Below are 19,998 nucleotides of genomic sequence, written 5' to 3'. Positions count from 1 at the left end.
ATTATTTATACATAAATAATAACTTAGAAATCTCTTAACCTAAATATAAGCTTCTCAAACACGTTAAATTACGAACTCATGTCTCACTAAAGGAGGTATTCATGTGCTGTGAGCTTTTCTGAATAAATATTTCATTAATAAAATTCATAAAGATTACTTATCCTTTCTTTTTTTTTTCCTACCTAAGCTGATAGCCTTGAGAGGATATTTCAGCAGCCCCTTAACTAGTAGGTGAGCTCACGGGGCTCAAACCTGACGACGTTGCTAACACGAACCCTAGCAAGAGCCGTGCTTCGCAGCATCTACCGCCGGATCGGAAACGCGACCCACTGAGAAGATCCGGCGAGAAACTCAGTGGGCTGTGTCTGAGGGTTAATTTACTCGTTGAGCCCTTCGTCGCAAGCGACGGGTTCGACGAGAACGGTGACCGGTGCTTGAGGTACCTAAAAGCACCGTTAGTGGATCGGGAGGATCCGAAATGACGTGTTTGGGGCGACATCGACTGCTTTCCATTCTTTCCGCAGGATCGGGAAATTACTTATCCATTATTGCGAGTTCAATATTGATATACATACAGGATGTCCCAGAACTCAACGTCAAGCCGAAACGGGGTAACAGGATCGATTGTAACTATCATGAGAAAAATCAGAAAAAAAATCTATTCCATGGAGTTTGGAAATTATAAGCATTTAATAGAAACCTAGAAATTAGGTCAAACTGTAACCATTTTCGGTGAATTTTTATAACTTTGCTCATTTAAACTTTAGAACCTTAACACTAAATAGCATTTCTAGAATCACAGTCAAAATTAATGACACCGCTGCCCCAAGTTTTCTAGAAGTAAGACTATTTGTTAAACTATGAATCAAAAATTTTCGAAATTTGTCAACTTCGAAAGGCCATAAAAAATGGGCTAAAGTGCCTTGGCAAGTGCTATTAAAAGTTCGCGCATTTAATCAGGGTTGTTCGTTTCGGCTTGACGTTGAGTTTTAGGACACCCTGTATATACAAAAACATGATTGACCACGGAGTGTATTCACTCAGAAAAAAGGCTTACTAACCTTAAACTAAGTTCTGGCTGCCGACGTGATAACTATAAAACCAAATATGCGACTCAACAGTTTCACTAGCATTAGACGTATTATTATTTTGAATATGTTTTAATACCCATATGTTTATGCAAGTGCAAGTGCAAGAGCTTTGGCCGTCAGATAGAGACAAAGCTATCATTGTTTTTTTTGTCTCTTTCTTTATCCACTATATCCACACGCATACTTAATTTTATTATCGTTTGATAAAACTAAGTGGTTCGATAACCAAATACTATACAACACAAATAATTAAATTAACACATCGCACGTTTCACTAGCGAATCTTTTATTTTACTACACATCCATTAAGATAAGTGCTTCCGAACCTTTTTTGTGCCGTGCCCCACTGTAACATTTCTAAAATTTTGAAGCCCTACATAATTTGTAACATAAAAAAATTGATTTGTTCACATAAGAAACTTATATGATAGATTTTAGAAAGAATTTATGAATAAGAAGAAACTATGAAATTGTTATCAGAACACAGTAATTAATTTTTGAAAACATATAATAAAAAACTGAAATTCAAATTCAAAACAATTTTAATAAAGATTTGATATATTAATTTAGTGCGATTGTCCCCCATAATTATCAAATTGCTCCCTTGTGGGGCGTGGGCCACACTTTGGGAAACACCGATCTAGATGAATCATAGAAACTTTAAATATTAATTTAACACGCATTATGTAAGAATAGCTTGGAGTTTTGAAGTTTGGTGTTATCCCCTGTAGTGTTATTACGGCTTAACCGTTGGTAACACAGAATATATTCGGTATGCTTTAACTAAACTACGCCATTAAAATTAATACTCGTAATGATTTAAATATTGGATCCATCCAAAAGCGAATGTCCATATTCAAATATTATTTATTGTTAATGTAAATTAATGCTAATTAGTTTATATTATGACAACGCTAGAACATAGCACCTGTTTAATTGTTTTTTTTTTTTTAATATTTAACATATTAATAGATTAGAGGTAAGTGTCAGTATGATGTCATAAGTTTTAAAATAGTTTTTTTTTTTTATGTGGATCGTAGTTCTGAGAATTAGTGGATGTTTAAATTTATTTAATTACAACTTGATCTCACTTAAACATATTCATATGCCAGTTTTCATATGCGTTTTAAACTACATATTTATTTTCCTTTAAAACAATGTATACGAATGAAGCGTACGACGTTAGTCTGAGCCAGTGGTCGTCAAATTTTTCAACAAAAAGAGCTAAATATAGATAACACACAATTGAGTTTTATTCAAAGAGCCTGTCAGCTTACCTATCGATCCGTGAGTACTTGGATTCGCCACTAATTATTGTTTAATCTCTTGTTTACTAATTTCATTGTTTTCCCTATTTATTCGCTGGTATCCTAAGAGGCTATTCTAATTACGTGCGGAGAGGTAGGTGAGCTCACGAGCTCAACCTGAAAGAATTTGCTAACACTAGCTCAAACAAGAGCAGTGCTTCGCAGAATCTACCACCGGATCGGAACCGCGACACCCTGAGAAGATCCGGTGATAAGCTCAGTGTACACTACAGAAATGTCGGCATAATGTATGAAAAAAACCCGGGAGGCTGGCATCACCAATATGGGGAGACACAGACCGCTCAGACGATATCATGGTCTTCATGTAGCTGACCCAATACACAACACAAATGTCTAACATATTTGCATTGATACTACGGAAATGGATACTCGAATACAAATTTGGGTTAACGTAATTTATTCATTTTGGACGTTGTCGTAACAGATTTTTTTTTCTTGATCGGGTGGATGAGATCACGGCCCAACTGGAAGAAAGCGGTTACCGGGGCCCATAGTAATAGCGTTAATGCCGCCACTCACCTTGAGACACGAGTTATAAGGTATCAATTTCTCAGTACAACGGCTGCCCCGCCCTTCAAACCGAAACGCATTACTGCTTTATGGCAGAAATAGGCAGGGTGGTGGTATCTACCCATGCGGACTCATAAGACGTTTACGACGAATAGGATGAACCTAAAGCGGTAAATGAACTCAAGTAGATTCTGGTCGAGCGTAGTTAAGGAGCGAATTTAAGGAGTGACACAAAAAAAAATACAGTTAAAAAGCACATTCACAATGAAATATTTTAGTTGTGTATTGAACACGTGTCGATAGAATGGTCGGAATGTGTCATAGGAATTCGGGGTTCAGACACGTTCGGAACTGGCTTGTACTGTATTCAAATAACAATAAACCACAAGATATTAACCGCGCGGGTAGGTACCCCACCCTGCCTATTTCTGCCGTGAAGCCGTAATGCGTTTCGGTTTGACGGGTGGGGTAGCCGTTGTAACTATACTTGAGACCTTATATCTCAAGGTGGGTGGTGCATTTACGTTATAGATGACTATGGGCTCCAGTAACCACTTAACACTAGGTGGGCTGTGAGCTCGTCCACCAATCTGAGCAATAAAATAAAAAAAACTATTAGGTACTTTTGCTTTCCTCACAGATAACGCACGACTTTTAAATCGTCAAAGATTCGAATTAAGAAATTGTGATATTGACTCGAATTTATTTAAAACTAATTTTTTTGTTTATCTTCGGGTTTTTTATTATCACTATATTGTTGCCAGTGCGTACAAATACTTTACAGTTTTCGTGGTCGCGAAAGACTGAAGTGCGATAATAAAGAAACCCAAAATTAAACCGTAAATATGTTTTTAATTATGTCTGCAACTCGTGAAAGCCAAAATAATCTCTCGCAAGATGGATGCGTAATGCTAATGTATAATGATTAAATTATTTATTATTATGATGGTACTAGCTGACCCGGCAGATTTCGTAGTGCCTCAATCGAGAAATAAAAGACCTAAACTTTTGTATAAAATAAACTTAAAACAAAGAAAAGGAATCCGTCCGACTGAGAACACATCAAAGGAAAAACAAAATTGTTATTTTTATTTAATTCCGAGGATTTTCGTATTTATCTACCGTTTAAACCTTCTCTGGACTTCCACAAATAATTCAAGATCTAAATTAGCCAAATCGGTCCAGTCGTTCTCGAGTTTTAGCGAGACTAACGAACAGCAATTCATTTTTATATAGGTATACCTGTGGGGCGTTATAGGTATGTGTTTGTATACCTACATATTGTGTGTCTATTTTGTCTATACATTATTTTATAAATATGAATTTTATAATAAATAATTCTGTATTTCAAAGAGACGTGAACTGTATTTCACAGAACTCTCTACGTCAACATTGATAGACTAATTGATAATGCTTTAAGCATTAAGCCCGCCACTGTACTCCTGTGCCTAAAGTTGCATTAATAAAAAAAATTATAAAATAGTGCCATTTTTACGCATCAAAACATTGCTGAGATAGAACAATTTTGATTACTCCCAAACAATCTATATCTCATTTGTTTTTTAAGCGACAGTTAATCCAAACTTACACAAAATCTATACTACAAATCAACTTATCCACTAAACTGTATTGTGTAAGCGATAAATCGCCCTGTTTTGTACACATAGCTCTTGAGGTCTCGACAAAGGGCTTTTTGTACAAAGCGTGTTGTCGCACACGCTCTTGTCGAGAACTCTATGGCCCTATTGTTCGTATCTAGTGTGAATTTAGTATAAACGCGCCCTCTTAATCGCGGATGGAGTACCAATGGCGTATTATCGATACTGGGTAACTTTAACGCGTTGAACGTCAAACCAGAAAGCATGTTTAACTCAACTAGAGGTCCCGCAGTAGTCGAAATTCGACAATAATTAATTGGAATTGTAAGTTGATTATATTTTATACTTCTATAATCGCAAATTTCGCTACACTATAAAAAAATATTAATAAAGACAAATAATATTTAATCTATTCTCAATTTGACCACAGACGTCAAGAACAAAAGTTTGACAATGAATAGTATGCATGCGTGTGTGCGTCAAATACATGGTATGTAGTGTGTGTAATGTTTTCTTTATTGGTTTACTGTATCTTTTATGCATTATTTTAAAAAAATATTAGCATTGTGCACTTCTTCTCTATATTCTCTATAAGTGTGGAAAATTTCATACTCCTCCGTCGGCGCAATTTTCGTAAAAAGGGATACAACATTTTTGCTTCACGTATTAATATATAGATAGTTCTTCGATCGCGTATTTTGTACGTTTATAATTCTTATGTATTCCCTATTTATTATTTTACGTATACGCTATTTACTTGCCTACATAATATGATTATGTACATAAAGTGCCAATGAGAGTTCATCCACAAAGAAAGAAAGAAAGAAATCATTTATTCGCGAAGCATAGTGAAAATGAGTTATTGCATAAGTTAAAAGCAACGTGTATGCTTTGTCATTATTTGACATGCGAATGATATTATATAATTTACCATTCATACATCCATAATTCAACTAATAATAAAAAAAAACATTTATTTTGTAAAGCCCATTGAGTTTCTCGCAGGAACTTCTCAGTGGGCCGCGTTTCCGATCCGGTGGTAGATTCTGCGAGGCACTGCACTTGCTAGGGTTAGTGTTAGCAACGTCGACAGGTTTGAGCCCCGTGAGCTCACCTACTTGTTAGGTTACGCTGACATAGCTTCTCAAGGCTATCAGCATAGGTATGAAAAAAAAAAATCTAAGCTCAATGGGAGCGCGGAGGCCACATGATGTCCGGAAGACCGTGAAGAACTCTAGTGTCTGCTGTTTTGACATATCGGAAAATAATGTGCTATAGCTAATAGCTAATACCTATTCCTGTAAATCACTGTTTAATTTTGTCCTGACTATTTTTTAACATTTATAAAAAAAAAGACACCAATTTTTGGACTATCCATACTTATTATGAAATAAAAATAAATATTTTATATATACATACATATTATGTATAATCGTAAAGTGAAAGTGTGTTGATTTGTCCTTCCTTCGCGTCGAATCGTAGCGATAGATTGAAACGTAATAGGTAATTAGGTCAGAATAATATGATATATTATAGATTATCTTTTGTTCCGAAAAAACATATTTTTCTCACTTGAAACTACACCGACATCTATCCTTGATCACGCAGACGAAGCCGCGGGTAATAGCTAGTACTTGATATATTTGTTTTGCCCTGGGGCGTAGGCTGTCGGACAAGTGGTGTCCATAATAGCGATCAACGTCCTTAATAAATTTAACTTGTAGCCATGAAATTGATTAATCTTTACGGCAAAGGATCTAGAGTAAAAGTGCAATGAACAGTGTTATCGGTGAAAAATTTAAACGCTAACAATGGTTAGTTGGGCATGAATATATGTAATATTATAGATAAATTCCGATTTATATTTTACTGCTGGTAGGACCTCTTGAGAGTCCACGCGGGTAGGTACTACCACCCTACTTATTTCTGCCGTGAAGCAGTAATGCGTTTCGGTTTGACGGGTGGGGCAGCCGTTGTAACTATACTTGAGACCTTCGAACTTATATCTCAAGGTGGGTGGCGCATTTACGTTGTAGATGTCTATGGGCTCCGGTAACCACTTAACACAAGGTGGGCTGTGAGCTCGTCCACCCACCTAAGCGATAAAAAAAAAAGGTGAATGAAATTCTATGAAAAACTTGGTAGTGATTTTTTTGAATAATGGATTAGCAAAGCACATTGGTGTATATAATGGATTAGCAAAGCACATTGGTGTATATATATGAGACGAAAACCTTCTTTTTTTTTTTATCGAATACCTACTTATATATTTCTAGTATTATAATAATAGCAATTTCGAAAAAAAAAGCCGCTACAGATTTTATGCGCAAGATCTAATTCACGAACATTTAAAACAATTCAATCCGCCAACCGGAACATAAAACTAAAAATGTGAACAATCAACACCATATGGAATGTCATTAGGCGACTATAAAAAAAAAAACGTTTGATCTCTTTTGTCTTAGTTTTACGACGTGCTACCGAGGCCAAAAGGCACCGGCCGTATAAAAACGAAAAAAAAAAAACGCATTCAATTAAAAAGTGACAATGCTGCCAACATAAAAACATTTTACAGTTGAAATTCCATTTCCAAATCGTTTGATATACGATAGTGTTGAGTCTCCAATGGCGGAAAAAAGTGACACTCGAAAAAGGCGCGAACGCTTATATAAAATATAAACATTTCTATTTTTCTGTACGGTTCATTTAAAATTTTGTTATTTTTTTATTTATTCTGAGTAGTAATTAATGTTTAGAGTATTTCAATAATTAACAGAAAAACTCTAAGTAGGATGTATCATGAAATTGATCAAGATGTCTTTTAGACGAGAACATCAGTTTGGCGCGATTGATCATTAAATTCTTCTGTTCGTTTTTCAGAAGCGTGTCCTGATAGTAAATCGACCGGTTGACCGTCAATGTCAATGTCAACACTCCATACATTCAGGCCTCCAATGGGAATCACTCGTTACTACTTAAGCTATGTTTTGTGATTACTATATAATACTCTATTCTAATTACGAAGTCCCTTTTGACACTTCTTAGAACTTACGTTTCGAATAATTTGAAACAATAATAGTTTTTTTTTTCATGGTCGTAAATCATCATTTAAAAATACACAATCAATCTAAATCATTTCACAATTAAGTCACACAAAATAACATAATAATAACATCTGTCAAATGGGACTTCGTAATTGGAATAGAGTATAATATAGTCTTTGAAGATTGCGGGTCTGCTTGAACTCAGCCTACTTAAGGACCGCTACTACTTATAAATCACCCTTCCGTGGTTTCCACGACTAAGTTGTGCTTTTGTTTGGTTTTGAGAGCGGATAATGGTAATAAGTGGTATCTTAAAATACGTAGCCAAAGTCTTGTTTGTACTTAATATGTCTATTAATATCAAAATAGTTTAATTCATAATAATGTCATCTAGTGATTAAAATATGTACTAGGATAGTAGTGTACCATAGGCAATTAACAAACAACCGGTCACCGTCCTCGCCGAACTCGTGGCTTACGACGAAGGGCTCGACGAGTGAATTAACCCACAGACACAGCCCACTGAGTTTCTCGTCGGATCTTCTCAGTGGGTCGCGTTTCCGATCCGGTGGTAGATTCTGCGAAGCACTGCTCTTGTTAGGGCCAGTGTAAGGCACAAACACTCCCGATTGAGCCCCCTGAGCTCACTTACACGTCAAGGAGAAGCTGAAACAGCTCAAGGCTATCAGCATAGGTAGGAAAAACAAACAAACAATAAAGTAGTTCTTTCTCAATCGTCGTCTCATTCGTTTTATCACAGATTACCCCACCATCGATTTGATACGAAATTAATAACGCTACTCTTATCTGTGTAGTGGGAAAAGTCACCTATCCACGGAGTGGACTTTTTGGCGGGAACGAGAGGAGTGAAGTTGTGTGATTTGCTTTATTTTGTCTATATTTTAGTGTTTCTTATTCTGATTGTTCTTATTTTTTTTTATGTCACTTTTATAATATTGATAGATGTCACTGTCAAGTAAAATTAGATGATAAGTTAGTTGTCAAAAGAAGGAGTAAAGGATCGTACGACGTTAAGATTGTTTTAATTATTTTGTGTGAATTTCTGCGGTAATCTGCACCCTACCATTCATAAATCCCACAACTTTTATATAAATGTGTAATAATGGTGGTTTATTAACTGTTTAATATCTGTGAAAGTGCACAAATGTGTAAAAACTCATTTAAATAACAATTACCGTTACATTACATATATCTTAAAAATATGACACAAATAAAATCGTGTACTTTTTTCGATAGATTTTTATTTTAACAGCAGGATACTATAAAAAAAAAACAAAGAGAATAACATAGTAACGGTGCTAATAAAAAACAACTAACTAATGGCACGCTATTCGACACTCCAAATCCGGCGTCTGTCAAATCAAAAAACTTAAAGCGTGTAACGGAACGGAATCACGTCAAAAAATGATTTATATTTCGAAATGGTGATGTCATTTGTGAAATTGTCAGATTTGACACAGATTATCTTTGGAAAATTACTTGGATTATAACCAAGTAAACAGTATAGTTTTACATATTTTTTCTAATGAATATTATAATGAAACTATCGTCTTTTTGTGCACAGAGCAAATACAATGCAAAAAATTTTCGGCAAATCCATTCCGTTTTGTTCTTTCGTAAATAAATCCTCACGATTAATATTTTAAATTGTAAGAGACGCAATTAAAAAGTATACAAAAAAATGTTTTTGACCCCACTACTTTTTATCTCATCCACAGAGCAACGTGAAAAACGCAAAAGAATGTCATGTTAAACATTAATTAACCTAACTAATTCCAGAGCATAGCGACGTCGTGCCCGTAACAATTAATTTTACATTTTTTGTCTTCCCGAACGCGTTTAGGGAATGTGTGAAAAATGAAAACTTGCTTAATTTTTTTTTCTACCAATTATTTTTTTAAAGCTGGTAATATTTTATGCGCCACATGTAGCAATATTTATATTATTAAATTGGCGCCAATAAAACAGTAAAATTTAAGTATATGGTTTATTAGTAAATTGCAATTATGTATCCATACATTCAATATTATTAATAAATTCATAATTTTTTTAAAAGACCTTAGTTGACATCTGCAAATACTCAACGTTTGATTTTTTGTAATGCAGAAATAATACTACAATAGTGTTATATGTGCCAAATTTTTACAGTGCTCATTGCAATTCTTGCAGTAGGTAAATGACGCTGCCTACTAGTAGTTTCTAGCACATGTACCACCTGGCACATATTCCTACATTTATTCGCCGGACTCATGTTTCTTAAATGTTGCCAACATTAATTAAAAAATTACTACTCTATTAAACACGGCACTTATATTAGACAAATGTATGCACAAAGATTCAACAGTTACCTACTTCGTATTCAAGAGTTACTTTATGACAAAATTAGAGATTAAAGAGACCCTATGATTTCCCCGTGAGCTCACCTACTAATTCGGTGAATCTAGTAGGTATGACCTCGCGAGGACACTAGAATAGGCAGGACAATAAAAAGGAGTGAAGTGTGCTGAATTGAATTGTGGTTTATGATGCTGTTTTTAACACTAAACATACCGTAACGGGTCAAATGCCCATTTTGAAATTTTGCATCGAAAATGAACGCATCATCTTATTGGTTTTGCACATTTCACTTCATGACTTTTGCTTACATAAATCTTACAGGTAATATACATTTTTTTGTTTTGTTTATTTTGAGTAATACTTTTCGCAAACCGTTATCTACCCGCTATGGTACAAATAGGTACCAGTAAGCGTTGGTATGATTAATGTTAAAGTCCTTCCATTTGCTACTGTGGCGCCTCCTTAATTGATCCCCTGCCAGCGGACAGTCGAAGTTGAAGTCGTCGTGGCCTAAAGGATAAGACGTCCGGTGCATTCGTGTTGAAGCGATGCACCGGTGCTCGAATCTCAGGCGGGTACCAATTTTTCTAATGAAATACGTACTTAACAATTGTTCACGATTGACTTCCACGGTGAAGGAATAACATCGTGTAATAAAAATCAAACCCGCAAAATTATAATTTTCGTAATTACTGGTGGTAGGACCTCTTGTGAGTCCGCACGGGTAGGTACCACCGCCCCGCCTATTTCTGCCGTGAAGCAGTAATGCGTTTCGGTTTGAAGGGTGGGGCAGCCGTTGTAACTATACTGAGAACTTAGAACTTATATCTCAAGGTGGGTGGCGCATTTACGTTATAGATGTCTATGGGCTTCAGTAATCACTTAATATCAGGTGGGCTGTGAGCTCGTCCAACCATCTAAGCAAAAAAAAAAAACACTTTCTAATACACTAAGATTGTGCTCCTCGCTTCTACCCTCCATGCTCCCGCAAAAGACTCGCGCAGCAAGATTTTGAATTCGCACGAACTTATATAACAACGAAAACATCTTGAACGAAATGTACACAAAAAAACACCTACAGAATGTTCAGTGAATGACATCGGATTAGGAGTCGGGACAGTGTAACACAACACCTATTGTGATGCACTTCCTTTGATCACAACCTGATGATTTGTTAAGCCGAAATAGGCGTGACGCCGTTTTAGGGATGTATCCGAGCTAAGTCTACGCTTTGTTACAGGTAAAAACTTTGTGCCATTTCCGCCATATTGTTTTTTTGTATCAAAATAGAGATTTAAGACAATTTAACGATTTAAAAAAAAAGGTTTTTTTTTGTCACGCCAATACTAAGTTTTTTTTTATTATTGCCCTTGTTGACAGACGAGCATACGGCCCACCTGATGGTGAGTGGTTACTGTCGCCCATGGACTTTAGCAATGCCAGGGGCAGAGCCAAGTCGCTGCTAAGCTATGGTTTTAGTGGACCGTAAATATTCAATCAATATTCCATCGAATTAAGACCTCGTCATACAATAAAGAATCCAACCCCTGCTAACGCGGCAGATTAAAGAGCTATATAATAGAAGTGTCAAGCTATACTGTCGTTTAGATATGCAATCTTCTGATCATCTATCCACCTATGACTTTTTTTTTACCTATTGCCGTATAGGCAGACGAGCATATGGCCAACATGATGGTGAAAGGTTGATGGTGAAGGATGGTGACAGAGCCAAGCCGCTGCCTACCGTTTAATACTCTCCACAAGCCTGGTTTGAAGAAGAACATGTCATAGCGCTCGGGAAACACCGTGGAGGGAAGCTCATTCCAAAGCCATATAGTACGTGGCAAAAAAGATCTCTGAAAACGCACTGGGGATGAACGCAGTGGCTCCAGGTAGTATGGATGAACTCTACTCCGGTGACGGGCGGTGCGATGGTAAAAACGAAAAACGTCTCTCAAAACATACACTTAACATTCCCCCTTGTTCCACGGGTGCTTCAAAGCTAACGTCAAAATAAACTCTCCGAGTACTAAAATCTTATACACACGTGGCAGCCCTTATTGTGATACTTTTATTAAGTAGCCCTTTGCACGGCAATTGTGTACCGACAATGCAGGGATTACACGGAAATTAAGGGCCAAGAGCATTGTGGATGGTGTCGAGAGCTCCGCGTTAACTCATATCGAGGATCAACAGTGGGAGACGAGAACATCGGGGGATGTAATGCATGACCTGAAGTACATAAGCTATATTTTTAAAAAAAATGTGTGGTGTCGTGGGACACCGGATAAGAACGAAGTTCCTTATTATAAAAATATTAATTTAAAGTTCTATTCGAGGTATAAAGAAAATAAAACTGGAGGTTTCGCAACAACCCACGGTCATTCGGTAACGTGCGAACTTATTGTGGTACACTTCATTCACGGTTGTGTGCATAAGAGTTAGTGTATTGCGCAAACGAACGCTCTGAGATCGTGGTCAATGAATGATAAAAAAAATATGTTCGTTTTTGTACGTTATTACAAAGTTAAGTCGTACACTGTGTGCATTATTAATAAAAATCTTACGTTATGGACGTTTTTTCCCGGTTAGGGTACCCCTCCGCATCGTCTCATAAGGAACTTCGTTCCAAAGAACTTTTTTGTTTCCAAGACAATTATTTTTTTAACGCAAAAGGATGTATTCCATCTAACTGTGTGTAATTAAAAAAAATATAACTATTTGTTTGCCAATCATAATAATGAACGATAAAAATGAATGTTTATTACTTAAAAAAAGTTAGCGGCGATTGTGAAATAGATTAAGAATGTGCCATCTAGAACAAACTAGACATTATATCGTGTTGAATTTCGCTTAAAAGTATTTTGTTCGCGGATTGACTACAACGATTCAACAAATCGGCTTGCATTAAAGAATTACGAATTACGATTTTTCATCGGCTGCTTTGCTGATAAAAACAATTGTTTTTTTTTTATTGATTGATCTACGGCGTATATGCGCCATCCACTTTGAGATAAAAGTTCTAAGGTCTCAGTATACATAGTTACAACGGCTGCCCCACCCTTCAAACCGAAACGACAGGGTGGTGGTACCTACCCGTACGGACTCACAAGAGGTCCTACCACCAGTAATACTAAATATTCTTTACATCGGGTGCCCTGCGAAAATTATTGATGATAGAACAAAAGAATGTACTACGACTTTGTAGAACACGTTATTATTTACAAAAAGTGTCGCGACAGCATATGTCTAACTATTATAGTTATGCCGCAATAAGTGTTCTTTTATTTAAAAAAATAAAACAACGTCAAATATCGTTGAAGTTTTTGTTAAAGACCCGAGCGGAGTCGGTGCGGGCCGCTTGACCTCAATAATTTTATCAGAGAGACTTACCGATCTGAAACATCAGTGCCTGGATCGGGTCTTGGTCTTTTCGCCTGCAACAAAACGAATGTAACATTAAATATCGTAAACAATTTAAGGTCCTGCTTTTGATTTATAAATATAAATATTTCGATCAAAATCAATAGCTTCGATCGAAAAGTGAATTATGAAATAAAAATATTAATAAATTAAACATATTAAATATACTAACTTAATACCTACATGTAGTGTTACATAAAAAAAAATATTTTTTTGCTTAGATGGTTGGACGAGCTCACAGCCCACCTGGTGTTAAGTGGTTACTGGAGCCCATAGACATCTACAACGTAAATGCGCGACCCACCTTGAGATATAAGTTCTAAGATCTCAGTATAATTACAACGGCTGCCCCACTATTCAAACCGAAACGCATTACTGCTTCACGGCAGAAATAGGCGGGGTGGTGGTACCTACCCGCGCGGACTCACAAGAGGTCCTACCACCACAAGCATGTTTAATTGCATGTCTAAAGAAGAGAATAACCATTGCATGCTTAAAGAAAGTAATGTACATTACAACATTATAAGAAACAAGCGTAAACATAACGCTTATAACGAAGTCAAATTAACGACACATTTCCCATAGAACTCTATACACGTTTTATGCCTTGTTACGCGTAGTCACCATCAATCTCCGTTTAAAACAAAACGTCGACTTAAGCGGACCGGCGCGCAGAGGTCGAGTGACCGTCATCCACTGTCATCAGACAATTTCATGATAAATCTCAAAATTACTTAACATTATTGTAATTTCTTTGTTTTCTCTTTTTCTTTGCTATCATCTTCTAGGTTATTTAGTTAATATTTAAAGAGGTTTCATTTAAAAAAAAAACGTGTTTAAAATACAACAGTGTTATAGTACACCCATATGAAAACATCTATTTCATTATAAAAAACTTATGATACAGAGCTGTTTAAAATATGAAATGTAAAATTAAATCGTTTGGCAAATAAGCATCCAACTTTATGCCAATAATGTTATCTATACCAATCTTTATGCCAATATAATTCATTAATGAAATTTCGGGATTCAAAATATCGTGTGACAAAATGTTCCTCTAATCTACTGAAGGGTAAAAGTTTGGAGCAACTAAGATGCACTTGGAATATATGTTTGAAGAATATTTATTTCTCTAAAAACTTAAATGTGAAACAACACCTTAACAAAAACCAAAGTAGTAAGACTGAATCCCAACCATATATGTACTCAAATTTAAAAAACTTAAACATTCAACAACATACACAATGAATAGATTAGAATTCATACTTTTATATATTGATGTCATACAGATATCAGTATCAGCATTTCTAAGAATCCCTTTATTAAATCGGTGCGATATTCTCAGCTCTGATAGCCTAAATCGACTTTTTTCTATAGGTTCTTTAAAAAAAGCGGGAGGAAGTCGAAGATCACTCATTTAAAAAATTGGCGCGCAAATTATAACTATTTTGTTTTGTATGTTGGTGTCTGCTTGCCTATGATATAAGTAGGTACTTTATTTCCTACCTATGCTGATAGCCTTAAGAGGCTATTTTAGCTTCTCCTTGACGTGTAGCGTGACTTGAGCTCACGGGGCTCAAATCGGAGTGTTGCTAAAACTGGCCCTAGCAAGAGCAGTGCTTCGCAGAATCTACCACCGGATCGGAAACGCGATCCACTGAGAAGATCCGGCGAGAAATTCAGTGGGCTATCTGTAGGTTAATTCGCTCGGTTCGACGAGGACGGTGACCGGTGCTTGTGGTACCTAAAAGCACCGTTAATCGATCGGAAGAATCCGTAATAAAAAGTAGGTTAATACATTTAGCTAAAAATGTGTCTAGAATTGTGTCGTCGTATTAATTTTTAACGCGTTCAACCCATATTAAATCTAAATTAATTTTCAATAGCTTTGTTAGGGTTGTTTACCGAACTAATAATGTAAACAATTTATAAAACGGCTAATAATTATTTTGTGTTGTGTGAGGCATCCCAGGTCGCTCAGTAAACAACGACGTTAAACTTAACAACAAAAAAAAACTCGAAAAATTCTAAATTTTTTTTTTTAAGATTCAAGATATAATCCGTGTTATAAATAATAAAAGTTTTAAACGTCGCCTCGCCACGATCAAGATTGTGGTAACAACATTAATAAAATCGAATTTATTTAACAACTCTTTGGGGGCGCCACTGTGTCTGCGTTTGATATACGTATGTCTCAGATTGATTGGAAACGGTCATACGATTCTACACTTAAACAAACAGATATAAAGATCAATTTGGGTGATGCCAGTTGAGTTTTTAATGCGTGCTGTCACATGAGATCTGTCAAATTGTTAAGCGTTTACGTGCTTGGCATTTTTATTTTTAACTAAGCGGGAATCGAAAATATTGTAGCAGTAATGATTCTGAGATACCATATTCTTATTATTATTTTTTAAGCTTGATTGGTTATGTATTATTTTAATAAGAACTTTGACCTTTGTTATGAAAAAAGAATCCGAAATGAATTTCGACTTTGACTGAAAACTATTTATGAGAAATTAAAGTTTTTTACACAAAAAAAATTAATATAGCTCGCTTGAGTTGTGATCAAACCGACTCATCTCGGATCCTCCCGATCCACTAACGGTGCTTCTAGGTACTTCAAGCACCGGTCACCGTTCTCGTCGAACCCGTCCCTTGCGACGAAGGGCTCGACGAGTAAATTAACTCTCAGACACAGCCCACTGAGTTTCTCGCCGGATCTTCTCAGTGGGTCGCGTTTCCGATCCGGTGGTAGATTCTGCGAAGCACGGCTCTTGCTAGGGTTCGTGTTAGCAACGTCATCAGGTTTGAGCCCCGTGAGCTCACCTACAAAAGTTAGGGTTACGCTGAAATAGCCTCTCAAGGCTCTCAGCTTAGGTAGGAAAAAAAAAATCAAACCGACTTTTAAATTCAATGAAATTCAGTGAAGATTTTGAAAGTTTCGGTAATTCGCATTACGATAGATTAGATTTTACTACCTTGGTATGAGAAAAATAGCGAGTAGCAATAGATTGGTTTGGCTTTCAGAAGAATTATGCATAAATGTCTATAGACAGCGGCGGTAATTTTCGGCAGGCAGCGGTTTGGCTCTGCCCCTGGCATTGCTGAAGTCCATGGGCGACGGTAACCAGTCACCATCAGGTGGGCCGTATGCTCGTCTGCCTATAAGGGCAATAAAAAAAAAGACAGCCTATTGAGATTCTCTCCGGATCTTCTCAGTGGGTCGCGATTCTGAGCCGGTGGTAGAGTCTGCGAAGCACTGCTCTTGCTAGAGCTAGTGTTAGCAAATTCTCTCAGGTTGAGCCCTTGAGCTCATCTACCCGTCCGGCGCGTAGCTGTAATAACGTCTTAGACTACCAGCGAATAGATAGGGAAATCAAACAAAATAAGTATAGAACCACAAAATTATTTCCAATGTTTGAGATTTAATGACGGTTTTGTTACTATTTACAAATTTTCATACATATCAATTATTGAAGATTGTAATTACGATATTCCGGGTGATATTTCCAGAGGTTTAGGTAATAGCTTGTCGAAAAACCAATGCGTGGATCGAGGATCGTGATAATGAAAACAAAAACTGGATTTTTGTCTTTTTCGTAAAAATTAATCTAATAAATATCCACTACATATGGTATAGAAAGAAGTAAAAATTAAAATTAGTTTTATAAGGAGTTTATCAATAACGAATGTAAAATTTAAGTTTTAAATTTAGTCATTTATAAATGTCATAAAATATTTTTACCGGCCAAAATTGAGACCCGGAAATACTGCGTAAATCCAGAGTAAGACATCACAAGAACCTATGAAAAAGATAAAATCCGTCCATTTTTCAACTTTTTTTATGTATTGCTTAGATGGTTAGACGAAACTCACAGCCCACCTGGTGTTAAGTGGTTACCGGAGCTCATAGGCATCTAAAATGTAAATGCCGCTATCCACCTATGCGATATGAGTTCTAAGGTCTCAGTAAATCATTCACTGGTGGTAGGGATTCTTCTGAGCTTGTACATATAGGTACCACCGCCACGTCTATTTCTGCAGCAAAGTAGTATAATGCTTTTTTTTTAAAGGGATTTTATGACCTGGTACCTAAGACCTTTAAGTCGTGTCTTATTTTAATTTATATTCTTATTTTTATGAAAAATGATAATATGGATTGAAACTAAGATGATTAATTTGAGACATTAATCAACTGGGATGAAATTAAATGAAAATGATATGGGATGAAATATAATCTGAGTAATATGGTGGTCATTTACTGAAAAATTTTCAGTGGACTTTTTGAAGGATCCCGAGAAGTTACGTCCAGCGGCTTTGTTTCATTTTCCCACATTTGAGCACTTTGATACATATTAAATAGTTTTAATAAACCACCGTTATTACACATTTAAACCTGAAGAAACACTATAAGATAGACAAAATAAAACAAATCACACAACTTCACTCCTCGCGTTCCCGCCAAAAAGTCCTCAGTAGTAATGCGTTCCGATTAGAAGGGCGGGACAGCTGTATAGAACGAAAGCTTCAAACTCATGTTTCAATATTTGATGTCCATGGGCTCTTGTAATAATTTGAAACCAGGCGTTCCGTGAGCTCGTTAACTTAAATTAGCAACAAAAAATGAATATGAAAATAATATTTCATAAGTAACCTAAGTTTAAAGTACCAGGGCGTCATAGGTCCAAGGAACGTCCCGTTTCGAGAAAGAATAAATCAGAGGGCGCATTCCATTCGAGGTGTGAGGCCGGTCGATCTCGAGATAGCGCGGGCTAATTTATACGTTTTACGCGGCGACAACGCGCCTGCACGTTTACTTTATCGTACAGGCTGTTTGTTTGTTCGCCTTTAGAGAGCTTTAATCGGAGTGGCGTGTTTAAATTAATTTTATTAGTAGCTCGGTGGAGGTGCGCATTCGGTATGTTACTTTTTGTTTAGATCTGTAATGGCGGACGTACGGAATTCAGTTTTTATGAAGCGATACAAACTAGATCAGGGGTTCCCAAACTTATTTTGTCTACTGCCCGCTTTGAGAATAAATTATTTTTTTAGCGCCCTACTATAAACCATTATAACGAGAGCTCAGTCGGTGTCTAAGAGTCCCCCTACATGAAATTACAAATCGCCTCCCAAGCCTCTACACAACGCCCCTATTTTTGTTTCTGGGTCTCTTATCGCCCCTTCAGGCCTGCGGCACCCAAAAGGGGGCGTTATCACCCACTCTAGGAAAGGCTGAACTAGATGAAAGAGTTAGCGGTCCACCTGGATGCCGTTGATATCAACAACACAAATACCTCTTGAGAGCTGATTTCTAAGTCTCAGTTCTACGGCTAGGTACTCCGTCGTGCCTCGCAAGAGAAAGCTGGATGGTAGTAGCTACTTATGCTGGCACACAGGACGTCTTGTCCTATAGTAATCACAACTGTAATGCCGCTTTGAGATATGGGATATCACGGCTCTCCCCAGCCTTTAAACAAGGTGGAATGACCGCTTCGCGGCAAAAAAATATATTTATTCCTACCCGTGCAAGAAATATGTCGTTTTCGGTATACTCTTGCGTACCTACGCACATAATATGTCGTGTATTAAATTTGAGACTTCTGTAGTTATACGGTATTTTTGAAAAAAAAAAAGAAATGAATCTGTACCTGAAATCAGTATGTACGCATTAAATTTGAGTCTTTTGTAGGTAGTTGTAGGGCCTTTTTATTACTTGATTTCAGAAATCAAATTCATTCAATTTCGAATGAAGAACACGAAAGAAATCATTTTGACGCAACAAATATTTGACAGCTTAAAAGACAACAAAATGCGATTCGAAAAAAAAAAGGTTTTTTGAAGCTATACTTCTTTAGGCGCGTTATGAAAAATTGATGAGAATGAAATTTTACGATGCGCGCCCACCGTGACACAAAATTAACAGAATGAAGTTGCCCACTAAATCGCTCATTACAATACGACCGACGTAACTTGGCGAGTCTGAATATAGCCGCAGGTGAACTTTCGGAACCGTACCGAGAATTACCGAATTAATACGATGTCAAGAAAAGGGATGTCCAATATGCATGTTTAATCGATTTTTTTTCAAATTGATTAAAGTATAACTTCTACACGCACCCTTTTTTTTTCGTGTCACATATTTTGAAACACCCTGTTCTCTAAACAAGCACGGAGACAAAACGCTTCTTTATTTAAACGTAATCCGTTTATTGTTTTATCTCACTTTATATTTACGATCCGACCCGCGGCGTCCCGGTGACGGCGTCTCGCTCGCACACCGAGCGCAAAGAGACATTCAAAATGGTTCCGTCCCTTTTTCACGGCAAGGAAATAAATTATTAAATTTATTACCGGCAAGTTTTATCGTTGATAATACCGAGATATTGGTGCAGTATTAATAAGGCACGAGAAGTATTTGAGTCATCGTGTGAAAACATGATTTTTTTTAATTCACTTTTTTTTTAAGTCTGGGTATGGTCCTTTTGACTCTGCCTCAAAACAGCAGTGGTTTTCCATTTCATAATACAAATGAGATTTTGACCCATTGTATATAGATATACCCAGGTAAGTATTTGCTTTTCCCTGTACAACAATAAGAAATGCATCAATTAATTTTATAATCAACAAAGCAGTTTTTAAAAGG

General features: G+C 36.5%; 1 protein-coding gene across 1 annotated transcript in view; it reads right to left on the bottom strand.

Moving 5' to 3' along the window:
* The window catches only part of LOC101743062 (eyes absent homolog 2), a 76,816-nt gene that overhangs the window by 22,095 nt on the left and 34,723 nt on the right, over nt 1-19,998 (bottom strand). The window contains exon 3 of the mRNA XM_038018012.2: nt 13,323-13,366. Within this exon, the coding sequence (XP_037873940.1) occupies nt 13,323-13,366 (44 nt within the window). The remainder of the gene's footprint in view (nt 1-13,322; nt 13,367-19,998) is intronic.

This window comes from Bombyx mori, chromosome 20 (assembly GCF_030269925.1).
Source record: "Bombyx mori chromosome 20, ASM3026992v2".
In the NCBI taxonomy this organism is placed as follows: Eukaryota; Metazoa; Arthropoda; class Insecta; order Lepidoptera; family Bombycidae; genus Bombyx; species Bombyx mori.
The sequence above is the reverse complement of the archived record's forward strand: the minus strand, read 5'-3'. Positions and strand labels throughout refer to the sequence as shown.